At 34.8% G+C, this 14,485-nt stretch overlaps 1 protein-coding gene and 1 long non-coding RNA gene across 2 annotated transcripts; both read left to right on the plus strand.

The window, feature by feature from the left end:
* The first annotated feature begins 4,329 nt into the window (after window positions 1-4,329).
* Window positions 4,330-7,594, plus strand: LOC123565931 (serine protease inhibitor Cvsi-2-like). The gene is made up of 3 exons (XM_045359688.2): window positions 4,330-4,415; window positions 6,249-6,359; window positions 7,412-7,594. The coding sequence occupies exons 1-3, from the start codon at window positions 4,373-4,375 to the stop codon at window positions 7,537-7,539; spliced, it is 282 nt and encodes a 93-aa protein (XP_045215623.2). The 5' UTR covers window positions 4,330-4,372; the 3' UTR covers window positions 7,540-7,594.
* A 3,837-nt stretch (window positions 7,595-11,431) lies between these two features.
* Window positions 11,432-12,037, plus strand: LOC123565771 (uncharacterized). Its single transcript, XR_008372033.1, has 2 exons — window positions 11,432-11,541; window positions 11,842-12,037. It is a non-coding gene; the product is annotated as an uncharacterized LOC123565771 (long non-coding RNA).
* The last annotated feature ends 2,448 nt before the right edge of the window (window positions 12,038-14,485 follow it).

The raw sequence follows: 14,485 nt of genomic DNA on the forward strand, positions 1-14,485 counted from the left end.
ATTGATGTATCAGCAAACGGTAACAATTTTAGCTTTATCGTAAATGTTACAATTAAGGTTATGATTAATGGTTCTTAACTTACCCTACCTATACCTACAGCGACTTCAAAGTAAACAATAGCTGTATGATGGCACTATCGCAAAAAGTATAAACAAGTACATGTAAAGGATGTTACACTTTCCATCTCTTTGAACATTAACGGTAAGGATATTACTGTTGCTGTTCATTGGTACAGGTATAACGTGTTTTTTTTTCTCTCCAAATATTGATGCGGACAGGAGCCGTATAAGAAATGGCACCGTCATGGGGTTTACTCATAACGATTAGTGAAAATGAATATTCCATTATGTTTTTCTGGAATGTGGACTAGACATTATTTTATTGTTTTACTCTTATAGTTCAATACTCGTATAATGAATGGCATCGTACTTCTATGAGTTTTATATGTTTGTTTATATGTGTACATTGATGAGACTCAAATAAACTATAGATATGCTTCTTACTGTTCGGTGTTTACAAAAGCTATGATGTTGACATGTCTATATATAACAACTTTCATTTTCGCCCGTACGAAATACGACAGAGGGCTGGGGATTCTTACGATAAAGAGATATCATTTATGACCTTACTGTAACAAATAATACAGACAATTGTTAATTAGGTAAATGCATAAGTTCAGTCGAACTCTTCTGATTCACGGGATATAATCTTATCTGTTCCCTTAAGGACACTGAATACAAAGTAATATCCCCTTAATCACGAACGATAAAATCATGAAGTTTATACTGGCCAAGGCAAATACGCTCGACCAAGGCCAATACGACTGTCGAAGGTCATTTTAAATACACTTTATAAATGAATTTGTCAGCATCTTTCCAGAATGAAAGAAAAGCTTTTTAGAACGATCGTATATTAATACATTTAGATTTGATGATCGCCCAACATCCGCAAATTACTAAACATGTCATTATAAATGTTAAAAAGTGATATACATCGTGATTTGTTGCTGTCATATATGGGGTACATAGATGTTGGAACTGCACTGTGCTTTTTTGTTACTATATTATAATTTTCACTTTCTGAAATCTGAACACGCCAAGAAAAATTGACATCATATGAAACACGCAGAAAAGAGACATCACATAACTGCACTTTTGCAGTGTTTATATTTTTTTTTAACTTAGTTTATATCATTGTAACAAATTGTGTGTATTCTACGAACAGTAACAGTTTAAGCATTATTTATCAAACTTGATCTGGTTGCATAACTTGCATGTATTTAAAAAATTTTTAGTAAAATTCTAAAAAATGTTTCTTTCAGTATCCTAGTGATGGATAGTGATGATCACTATACAGAATATAAAATCCTCATTTGTTCCAAGTGTAAGTCTATTGATACATGCTATTTTATTCTTGAAATCTTTTTTAATGATTTGGTAGCATTTTCAAGTAAACTTTAAATTCTATATTTGTACTTAATTGATAGATGCTGCTTTTTAATTCTCTTGGTTAGCTCCGTCTTTTTCTTGGAGTTTAATAGATCTAGATACAGTACAAGTTTCCCATTAAAATCTATCACGCCGGTTATAGGTGTGAAAATATATGCTTCGAAAAGACTTATTCTGAGCACAATTTCTCTATTGAATCTTTGATCTGTTAAATAAAGAAATATTGACTGACTTACAAATATTTAATGTAAGATTTTGTAACTGTCTGAAAATTTGGATTCAGGATGTACACAATTTCTGCTCTAAGAAGAAATGCGCCTCCAACTGTGTTATTAGAAGTTTGATTGCCGCATTCTTCCTTAAAAGCGATTTAATGTGTGTGTTGGTGTTGATTGTGGTGTTTTTTTTTTAGTTGTTTCTTTTTTTGTGTTTTTATTTGCTTATAATTAATATAGGGATCATGCACCTCATTAATATTTAAATACTTTGAATTAAAAATTTAATAAATACTCGCACACGCACACGCTAAGCCAAATAAGTAAGGCTTTTATATAACATTGTGGCAAAGTATGAATGACAGAACATTTTTCAAACAAGAATTTCTCCGACTAGTAGCCATTAGCCAGTCTTTCATTTGAGATACACACTGGTTTTCGTGGGGCATATATTAAGGGCCGCCTACTTTCAATTTAAATTTTACTGAGTCTGTTATTCCACATAAAATCTTCGATTCCCTTACAGCACAGGTTCATTAAGGGTGATATCTAAGACGCCTGAAGATTGGTCTACTTATTTTTTCTAAACTTTTGAGGATAAACACGAAATATTATTGGAATCGTCTTATTCAATACATCTTTAAATTTAACTTACATGTTGAAAGGGTTAAGGCTGACAAGGTTTATACTTTTGACATATTTGATCTGATGGATTGGGCCAAGTCTAACAGTGATTAGATTATGACAACTTACCAACCGAAGCCTGATATAAGGTTCATTTTAAGGATGATTCTTCAACAGTGGCAGTGGATAAGCTTTAAATTATATTTGTAGCTTATCCACTGTCACTATTGAACGGGACGTCAACACAAAATATACAATACTTCCTCGCCATTTAGAAAAAAGTAACATATAATATGTTAACTACCTAGTATCATATAGAATATTTCAGTTTCTTGTGATCAGTTTATCTATCACTGCCAAATACTTAATGTCATTTGTAGAAATATTTCCTAATCCTGCTTAAACGTTAGCACACAAAGCTGTCTTTTTCACGGAGAATTTAATGTCCTTGCCGGAGATCAATTTAACTCGAGCGTTGACCCTTACTATTGGACAAATCAGACTCATTGTTGCTAAGATACCAATGTAATTGTTGAATTTCAGTCGCAAGATTAATTTTACCATTATTGGACACGTCTCAACCTAATTTAGGGACATTATATTTGCCAGGGAAGAAAGAAATTTGGGGAAAATGACGCTTAACAGTTACTGATATTGTAAGTAAAGTTCTTCAAAGTAAATACGAGTCAGGTGTTACATCTACAAGACACCGACAGAATCTGAGCCTTATTATGACGCACTTGCAAATACTGCAAGAGATAGCGTATTTATTTTTTAATGTTTAATTTTGTGAATGTGGCATTTCATTCCAGTTGATACAATAAAGGAGTGCACTGTTATTAACTGTTTTTAATCATTCCCCATGAGATGCCTGTATGATTTATGCAAATAAAACATAATCTTAGAAGTAAAACTGACAGGGAGATCAACATGTGACACATTCAGTGTCTTTCTGTGTATATGATTATTTGAGCAGAAATTGTTATTTGTCTTATAGTGATATTGAATGAAACATCATATAACACAAAAACTGTAATAATTGTGAATATTATTAGTATTGATGCTAAAATACGTTCAATAACATGTTTAAAAGCAATTGAAGCTAAAACGAATTGAAAGTGTCCTCGTCTTGCACTACCTTTGGAAAATCTCAACAGTGTTGCGATTCGAAAACATCTGTAGGAGTTTAGACAATGATTGTAGTAGATGCATATATTGCATTCCAAGAACTGAATACAGAATACAGAATACAGAAGTTTATTGCTTTTGGCGTTTGGAATACAACAATTATCAAGCTCAGGATTTAGATGCCATTACTCTGAGGTCCTTCTCAGTGTTGATATATTTTATAGGTCATTTGGAATCTTATATGTAAGTCTCCTACGGTGAAACACTGCTAGTGTATAACTACGACAACATTTGTTCAACAGACCTGTACGGAAGAACACTGGTGCCAGTTGTGTGTTATTGTATGAAGTATATGAGCCGTGCCATGAGAAAACCAACATAGTGGGTTTGCGACCAGCATGGATCCAGACCAGCCTGCGCATCCGCGCAGTCTGGTCAGGATCCATGCTGTTCGCTAACAGTTTCTCCAATTCCAGTAGGCTTTAAAAGCGAACAGCATGGAGCCTGACCAGACTGCGCGGATGCGAAGGCTGGTCTGGATCCATGCTGGTCGCAAACCCACTATGTTGGTTTTCTCATGGCACGGCTCATATTACTGGAAATAAGGGCATATTAACTTAAAATTCAGGCAGGGATGAATGTATTCCAACTCGTGACGTAAATCCACTTCAGTCTGATTAGCCAATCTTACTAGAAATCTTACTATGCGAAGCAATAGAGTAGATACATTTACATGTACATTTTTCATAATTCGTGGTCAAAAGCCATGAACATATCTCTAAAGTTGTTATTTTATTCCTGATATGGTCATTTTATCATATATAGAATGAACCAAACAAAGTCGTGACCATTTGTCCAGTTAATACGTCACAGACACACGATTGTTTTACGTATAAGTAGATCTATGGCCATCTCTGAGATTGACCAGTATACAGTTCTTACTGACCACTATCACAATGAATGCCATTCTGTGCTGTGCCGTCTTTGTAGCCGTATTTGGTGAGTACTAATATTTTGCATGTTTTTATTTACAGACATTTGCGTCTGACCAAATATGTTTTTCGTGAGATTGAAGTAATATTAACTAGTTTGCCAGATATCTAGTTACCGACTCTGTTAAAACCGCTTATTTTCTTTCTTTCCCTTCATCTTTTATTTTTCCTTTCTTTCTGTCTCTCTGTCTATCATTTAGATCTAGTTAATTTATATCTTACTAATTGTAACTGAATGATCCATTCGTTCCACGCATACATGGGAAACGACCGGTATTTCCTGATGTTAAGACTTTGAATATTCGGTACATTTTATTTTAACGAAGATATGATTTCTGTACAGTAATTTTGCCTGGATAATAGGTTTATTATAACAGTAGATTGATGCGTCGGGTTGGATTCAGAATATCATGACGTCAGTTTTGTTTCCTTGCGTTGGATTTCCGCCCTTCGTGTCGAAAAGTGTCATAAAATGTTTTAGGGGCGGTTCTTGTATTAGGTTCGGTTTTTCAATTTTGTTAGTTTTCTTTTGTTTGAACCATTTAGAGAACCGGGTAATGAATACCTATGAAAGATGTACGGACAAACACGTGATACAGAATAATAATATTGCACATATTTCCTATTGGCAGAATTTTGATAGATTATTGAATAGTATATAGTATTCTAACACGATCCGATTCATTTTCCTATTAAACAAAGAAGGCTGGAAACAGTGAATTATTAGACAACAAATCACTGTTCTGACGTCACAATTATTACGTCATAGCGTCAAGCGGCGTAGCGGCGCGCTGGAAAAGAACCCGATTGAAAACGGGCAAATATTTAATGCATGCCGACAAGGATGTACTTTAAAGTCCTTAATAACGTGTTAGAAACGAAATAATATATCTCATTTAGTGATTTGCTCTTGAATAAATCACTGTTTGTCGTTCAGATGCGTAGCATTATATCACTCGGGCTGCGCCCTCGTGATATAATTCCTTCGCATCTGAACTCCAAACAGTGAAATTTATTGCAGTCGACAAATTGATAGATTATTGAATAGTATATAGTAATGAAACTGCCATATGGGTCCTAATAATTTTCAGTAGTTAGAATTCTTTACGACGGTAATCAATTTACGTTTGCCATACTAGAATGAGGCTGTTGACTTCTAAACAGGTTACTACAAATTTTTAATTTACCGATTTTTGGAAATAATGTATATCAGTTTACTACGGAAAATCACGTATTGTTTAGAAATGTTCGAGTGAATAAGCTATATAACAATGCAGCAGAGGGTAAAATTTGAGGTATAAGAAGTTACATAACAAGATAAATACTCGAGTAAATCGTTAATTTGTTAATTATAAGAAAACTATTCAAATACATTTCTCCTTTCCGGAACGCAAAATGAAAGGGGTGTATTTATAAAACATTGGATAAGACTTTCATCAATGTAATCAAGCACATAGTCTTTGAAACAAAGTTTTGAACTAGACAGGCTAGGCAGCAGACATTTTGGTTTAGTTAATTAATCTAGTACAGTTTATTTTCCAATTTTAGTCTATTTGAAACGGAGAACATACGATTTTCATTTAGGTGGTTCACCTGTAAAAACAATCGGCAAATTGTGTGATTTCGGCGATTTCCGTTTTTACGGAAAGCAAATTGCACGTTGTGCTACATTTAACCCTTGTCCTACTAAATTACTCTAATGAACTTGTCCATCTTTCAATTTGGACAGTACTATTAACTGTTAAAGGTTAATGAATGCGAATTGACTGGCGCGAAAACGTTATCACACGGAAATTTGTGAGTTTCATTACAGCTGCATTACCTTACATCTATGTTACAGTTTTTGCAAGCGCCGAGGAATGCAGATCTATCAGTGACTGTGGTCACGTGACATGTCCAGAAAGTAACTATCAGCTAGAGTGCCATTACAGACAATGCACCTGTACACAGGGTAAGTAAAATTAATTACAAAAGTTCGTGTATTTTACGTAAAACTAAACTAATCTACATCGGATCGACTGTTGTAGTTACTTTGATATTTTGTTTCCTGCATTCGACTTTACGTTGCATCGCTGATTTCTGCAATTTAGTGTCTTCGTGTATTGCTGTCGTTAGATGAAGCGGACGGTCCTACTTCACATCAAGTTAAATGTCTTTATCTGTACTAGTCTTTACTAATACGATAAAAGGTCGTGAGAATGTGGTGCATTTTTCTGGAATGTCGTGACGATTCACTACGCAAGTAATTAAAAGATCGCGATGACACAGTTTCAATATTGTCAGCTATTATAGTTTGTATGATCTAGGTAAAAATGTTCTGACAGTGTTTAGATCATTCGCAAGCCGTTTGGTTAATATCTTATTGAACTATTGTTTTTTTTTTAAAAAACTGACCAGATGTTTTGGACACAAAATCATTCAGCATATATTGTTCAACTTAACCCGAACGTGTCAAACAAATAATTCATTAAATCTATTCAGTGATATTGTCTTAATTTCAAAATGCCATATAAAAAACCCAAATCTTTATACAGTGGCTGGGTCATTGTTACGAAGCTATAAATAATTAAGTATCAAGAGGCATTTGTCAGAAGATGTGCATGACAAGGATGATTTCAGTTCTTTTTTCAAACTTTTATTTCCTTCATACAAATGTACATGTAACTAATGTAATGAATTATTTTTGTATCAGTGACACATTTACAATTTTTGCTTTGCATTCTAACATATTCAATATCAGTCAATGTAGATAAATAACGCGAAGACACGAAATGACAGAAATTAGCCACCATACCTAAATATTCTTTTACAGTGCTTGCAAATTTGGTAAAGATTACCTGTCATTTAATTGTTTTTGGACGCCTAGTATAGCACTTATATGAACGAGAAATACTGTTTATAATTATAATTTTAATGTGTTAGTCCATATTTATTATACAGATGACGCATTCCCGCCACGAACTTTTTTTTAAAGAACTCTTGAAAAATGTTATGTTATTTCAGTATCATCATCTGGAAGTTCAACGGCTTGTTCAACAAAGCAGGACTGTAGTGGCAGTGACTGTAGATTCGGATGGCATTGCATAGATGCCAAATGTAGATGCGGATTCGGATTTGGAGGTGGCAAATAAAGCCATGTGCATCTGCTGTTACTTGTTATTAACATAGTTATTCCTTCAAAAAAATAAAAAAAATATAATGTATACATTGGTGTTGTCTCTTCTCGATTATCGACAACTACGTGGCTTTATTCTAGCCTTGTGGCATATACAGTGAAAATGTCTGGCCTATTCATAGTCTCATACATAACCCATTGGGTCCTCTTCTCGATAATTTAGATAAAGCGGTCCTTTCATAACAGCGTCCATATTGTCTGTGATGCGTTTCATCAACAAAATACGGAATTTAGGAACTATATTTTGTTTGAAATAATCCTTTGAAAAAGCGATGTTTTTAGAACGGAAGCTGCCGTTAAAACATTTGTATGAAATATGCAATTTCCAATTTCTAAGAGAATTAATAGTTTATAGAAAGGCTTGTACTGTGAACTAATTTCTTAAGGGAAAACTGGTTCTATTGTGTAGAAACAAAAACAGAACTAAGTGTCGCTATTTCCATATGTATGAGCTAATATATAAAAATAGTATTGCGTATATAAGATATTTACATCAATTATGTTTATTAAAGAAGTATAAGTATTGTCGGGTCTGACTGTACTCTTTAATTAAAAGAATGAATATAAAAAAAAAATAAAGAAAAAAAAAAAAATGTTGTGACAAAGTATTTTGCTATATGAATCATAAGATAAGAAGAGAATAAAACGAAAGCAACGCAACTTGGTACAATTAAGTGAGAAACATTCGAAAAACAAGGTGTAGAAAGTATTTTTTTAATATATAAATGTAGGGTAGGAACTAACAATGTCTTAGAACTCATGAATGGGAAGAATGAACAGTATTCACCAATGAATGATATTTAGGATGTTGGAAATGTACAAATCAGGAAATAAGGAAACGAACAGCCACAACAGCACCATTACCCCTGAGGCGATCTAACTCTTATTGCCGGATACTAATACTTAACTCCTTACATGGTACGCCTAGACGGGCTGCATATAGAGGTTCGAGCCCCCTGGTTAATGTTGTCATCACTTATTATTTAATTTTTTTTTAAATACACACTACCACATGAGGTTACAATACCCTTGGAGTCTGTACTAGCGAGTATGCAAAGACATGTAAATTATGTTTGAGTATGGAACTAGAGTAGATCAATAGAGTAAAAGAGAGTTTGCTTACATAGTTTCGTTTAAAAGATACAGTTTAAGATGTTTCTGAATTGAATTAGATATTCAAGATTTCTATTTCTGACGGGAGTTCATCTCACATCTTGGGTTCACAAACCGAGAAAGACCTATCCATATAATGTTGTTTTTGATATAGGAATTTTGAGATGTTTATTTGTGACCGATCTGATGCTTCTATAGTTAGAGAAAGAAACATTTGTGTTCAATATACTAATATTGCGGTGTCATGTTATTAAGTGATTTTTTTTTAAAGATAATAGGTCACTCGATTAGATCAAAGTCGTGAACATTACATTTGCCATAATATGACGTTTTTCCTAAAATGTACATCTTATCTTAATCAAAACAGCAAAAATCGTGACCATAAAATCAGGTTGTACATAAAGGATCAGTTATAAGCCAGGCTAATTTTTGAGACTAGGCAGTGTGCGAAAATTACAGACCACTATATATCACAATGAAAGTCCTTCTGTGCTGTGCCGTCTTTGTAGCCGTGCTTGGTGAGTACTTAAATTTGTTTATGCTGTTCAGTTTTCATATAAAACAATTCTTTCCTTTATGATTTGATGATGTTCAAATTTCGTGTACAGTATATTCATCTAAAGGTTAATAATTACGTGCAAAATTTAGGTGACCGACTTATTCTTGCTTTTGGCGTTTAAAACATATTTTACGTCAGAATGAAATAGCTTCAACTGACTTTGCTATATATGTTAAACTGTTTATTTGAAAGTTATAAATTTTGTATAAAAATAAGATCATTTTTCCTCTGTTCTTAATTTTCGCTTCATTCTAAATTTTCTCAAATTTCTTAAATTTAATTACATTACACTTCACTAACCTTCTGACGCAACACATTTTGCCGATATCTTAATTAAGTGTTGCCCAATGTTTAATTCTGAAATTGTATTTAAATATACACCAATATTATGAACTTTATAAAGACGTTCAAATGATATAGATTTAATCCATCCGATATTTTTTTTTTTAAATGTCACAAAAATTACATAAACTTATTGAATCTTTTAGTAGTGGACTCGTAATGACAATCGGCAGTTCTGTTGCGATTACGTATTCCCAGAAAGTGATTTCGGCATCCTTCGGTCATAACAGAGAAACCGGAGAATGCCAAAAAAGGCATACAGACACTAAATAGGAAAATGGCGCGATGGTATCACATAATGGCGGATTCAAAGAGTCCTCAGTATTGCTCTGTAGAGATATTTTACTTGTTTTCTTTGTAATGTTTTTGCTGAAATCACATGACAGATCTGATCTATGATTGACATGTAGATAGCACTTTCATAATGAAATAATAACATGACAGACTTTGTCATGTATACTTAGATCATACACCACCACTACAATTTGGGGTCTCAGTTTTTAGCTGATTTTGCTGTTTGGGTTTGACTGAAAATATTTTTCTTGCATCAAACATGACCCCCATTTTTCTTTGGATTTTTATTCAGCAGTGGCAATATTCTTCAAGAAAATATAAGTTACAGATATTTTAAATGGGTTCTGATGTGTGCTTTAGCCATTGGAGATATGTCAATTTTATGTAGGATAAATAAGAATAGCTATTTAGTGTGTTGTAATCAAAACGCATACGGAATAAAAAAAGTAATCGAACTAAAAATGTCGATTGTCGTTACGGGTCCTTCACCTTAAAAATAAATAGCGACCCGTACATCACCATTATTTTGTAAATACTAGAAAGAATGTTAAATTCTGAGACTAGTAAATATCTATTACTCTAAGTCCATTTATTACAGGTTCGCTCATAAAGCTTATCGTGTACATGTTCTGTTACTATTGTGAAGGTCTTTAGATACTCATAATATGATATAGAAAGTATTTTTGGCATTGAAAGATGACAAAGTAAAATCCCGTAAGAAATAGATGTCAGTCATAGGAAAATGTTCAGCATATTGATCCTTTCAGAACTGTTTTGGGACGAGTTACCCCGCTTTCAAAATATCTTGAACTTAGCAGGGTAAAATTGCAGAAGCTTATTTCGGAATTTTTATCTCTCATGTCAACTTCAAAACTGCAGGTTAAAACAAAGTTTTATGTAACTTCAAATACCCACGAAAATGTGAGCGAGTTACTGAAATAATAGCATTTTATCTGCCAAGAAGTGCATATTTGTCTTCTATGAAATATATAGGAGTTTAGTTACGTCAAATGAAATACGACATTATTTTGAAGAACTTCAGTATTATTGAAATATATGATATTAACTGAGATAGCCATGATTGATAAAATATTTATTTGTCTTTTAAATCACTAGCACATTTGTTTCTTGTATCTAGAAGCAAACTATTTTAATACATGTTCACTTTAATCTGTAAGGACGAGCAATACTTGTAGATTTACACATCTGTTTAACCTTTAGCCTGCTGGTGGCAAGTGATTCTGCCTTTGCGACCAGTGCAGGCTGATCATGGTCTGCACTGTTCACTATTCAGTTAGTAAATTTTTAGTGAATACTCCTTTCAATAATAAATGATACTGCCTGAATTAAACGATGGACCAGTCCATTTTAGAAATTTAGCAGGATAAGGGTTAAAGAAGCATATACATGAAACCAAATTGTCTGGAGATCCAAACAGCCGGATAAAGGTATGCCTTTGACACCAGTTTGATCCATGTGGTTTAGTACTGTAGATTATAAAAAAGAGACTACACATTTGAATTTGAATTATTATGTTACACTCTGGCGAGAGCAGAAGCTACACATCGGACAGTGGTTGTACTCACGTGACGTGTCCAGAAAATGACTACCAGGTTGATTGCCACCTTGGGACGTGTACCTGTACACATTGTTAGTAGTACCTCTTTTTATTTTTTTACGCCGACTATGTAAATGTTCATACTCAACAACGTACTCCGCATAACTAACCAAATTTGCTTGAAATTTGTAATATCTGAAAATAATACTGACCTGATTTAGTTAAACTGAAATTTTTAGCTTCGTTGTTCACTGACGCACAGTGCGACATTTTCAATAAAGAAGTGAGAGGATGTGAACCGTATTACTCTATATTTCTAACTGATATATTACATAGATTTTCATTAATATTAATGCCTTTGGTAAATTCTAGAATATACCATTGCATTTCAGTGACAGCAACGTGCACCTCACAATCACAATGTCAAGACAGTGATTACCATAGGACAATGCACTGTGTGGATGGCAAATGTAGATGTGGATACGGCGGTTTTTTACCTGGCATTGGCAAATAAACCCATGTCTAGTTAAAGTTTACTGATATTTATGTCCTGACTCTTTTCAGAAATAATAAATATTTTTAAAATTAGTACATACATAAGAAGTGTTTCTTTGCAAATATCCTTCCATAAAAAGACCATTTAAACTCAGTAAGTGAAATACAACACGAGTTTGTTCTAGCACTGTTGCTGCTTTATTCGTAGTACCAGCATGTATTTATTTGGGTAACTACTTTGGAACATGAGGTTTTTGGGGGCATGTACAATAGCTTACATCGTTTCTGTAACATTAGAAGGCTCGTTCAAAAGATACTAATGTTAGAATTAAATGTGTCCTGTTATTTCTATAACAAATACGCCCTCAGTTATGCTACTGTCACACTATTGCGTATCTTGCTACGTAAGCGGCGTATTGAAGAAAAAACCTTATACGTGTGGAACGCCGAGAAAACGAGGCGCATTTTATGCAAATTATCTGCTTATGGCGAGCACGACGTATGTGTGGCGTTTCTATGGCGTACTTGTGGAGTACCCGGTGTACCACTGGGTTCGTGGAACGTACAGCTTCGGCATAGTATGGCGTATGTGTGGCGTATAGTACGTTGCAGCTGCGTAACCGTTTCGTTTGTATGGCGTTACGTTCTAACGTGTGACGTCAGAGTACGTACACGCGGCGTTAACAAGTGGGTATAAAGCGACTGTGCACGTTTTTGCTGCTGTCATTCGTTATAGAGAAATCAAAGCATATTCTATTATAGTATGCCGACAAAAAGGAGAACAAAAAGTGCCAGAGGAAGGGGCAGAACAATGCCCGCCCTACCTTTAGAAGTCCAGTCTGCATCAGACCCTGCAACAACTGAAGAAGTCGCCACAACACCAGCTCCATCTATAGAAGGAAACCGTTCTTCATTATCATCCTACCCGTCTTCAGATTTGGGTAGCGAGAGAAGGAAATCCAGGGACTCCCCAGAAAAAAAAACGGAAGGCCAAAGAACATTCCAATCTTACCGAGGAGCAGGAGGATGACATGTTCGAATGGCTTGAATTAAATCCAGTTCTGTGCTCTAGGCGCATGGCTGGATACAAAGATGTACAGGCGAGAAACAAACTATGGGCTGACAAAGCTGCAGCGGTGGGAAAGTCCATTAAGCAATTGAAAGTTATCTGGTACAAGTCGGTGAGATCCAGAGTTGGAAGACTGCTAATGAAGAAGTCTGCAGTCCACAGTTTGATGTTGAAGGCTGCTCGGACCGTGAAAAATGACATTTTTTTTATGAAAATGTAAAATTAATGTTGAAAACTGATAGCCTCACTATTTTTCTACAAACTGACATTTATTTCAAAATTCTAAGTACTTTTGCACAGTGGACCATATTGTAAATTGGCTCTGCCAAATATGTCATCCACTATAAATAAAGTCGTTACTTACTTACTTACTTACTTGCAACGCCGCACTTATATATCGCAGCGCATGCGCAGTGGCAACCACGCGGCTACGAATGATTAGCGTATTGTGCGTCGTAAATACGCCAGGATACGCGATTCATACGCACTTGATACGCTTTCGTTAAGAAAAGAAGGCCACGGGTACGCAGTGACAACGCCTAGTACGTTATATCTACGCCACAGTTACGTTTAGGAATAAAAGCTACGATTCCGCTGCGTACTTGTTGCATCCTTTTCGCTTTTACTGCGTACGTATGACGTATATATGACGTATCAAACATGCTACGTATGTGCTACGAATTTTTGAAAGCAGCTTCAAAAAATCGCCACAGCCTTGCGTACAAGGAGATTGCATTACGCATACAAAAGTATTAGCTACGCAATCTGGCGTTGCTATGACGCTCCTTTCTTACTGCCGCGTATCCTGATACGCCGTACATACGCAAGCCTGGTACGCCAATGTGTGACAGGGGTTTTAGAAAAAATGTTGTTCTAGAGCCGTCGGTCAAACTTTCTTATATATGCATGACAGTTAACTGTCGACTCCATATTGAATTATTAACTCCCCAACATCAAGTGGAGGCCAATATCAACAGAAACATTCCCTCAACAGTAACATAAACACTTACTAATTGATTTTCACACTTAACACACCAGTAGTCAAAGTATATTCTAACATGACTCGGTTTGATTTCCAGTTAAACAAAGAAGGAAATGAAGCACTGTATATTCTGCGATAAACAACGGTTGACTCGCGAGAACTTTATATGACGTCAAATTGCCGCATGACGTCTGATACATTACTTCTCGCGTAAATGAAGTCCAGCATAATATTTATTAAAATATATCAATGAGCATGTCAGAATGAAAACGATCTAGGCCTTCTTGTGATTTATCGTCTAATTTACCAAGGTTCATCGTTCAGATGCTTCAGTATTTAACAACTCGGGCTAGCGCCCTCGTGGTTCAATTCCTACGCATCTGAACTCTGAACCGTGGTAAATCAGACGATAAACCACTCGAAGGCCTAGATTATTTGTTAAGTATGCAATATCATAGAAAAATTTGACTTCTGATGGCATTTTTTGTTA

The sequence above is a fragment of the Mercenaria mercenaria genome, chromosome 8, assembly GCF_021730395.1.
Source record: "Mercenaria mercenaria strain notata chromosome 8, MADL_Memer_1, whole genome shotgun sequence".
Taxonomy (NCBI): Eukaryota; Metazoa; Mollusca; class Bivalvia; order Venerida; family Veneridae; genus Mercenaria; species Mercenaria mercenaria.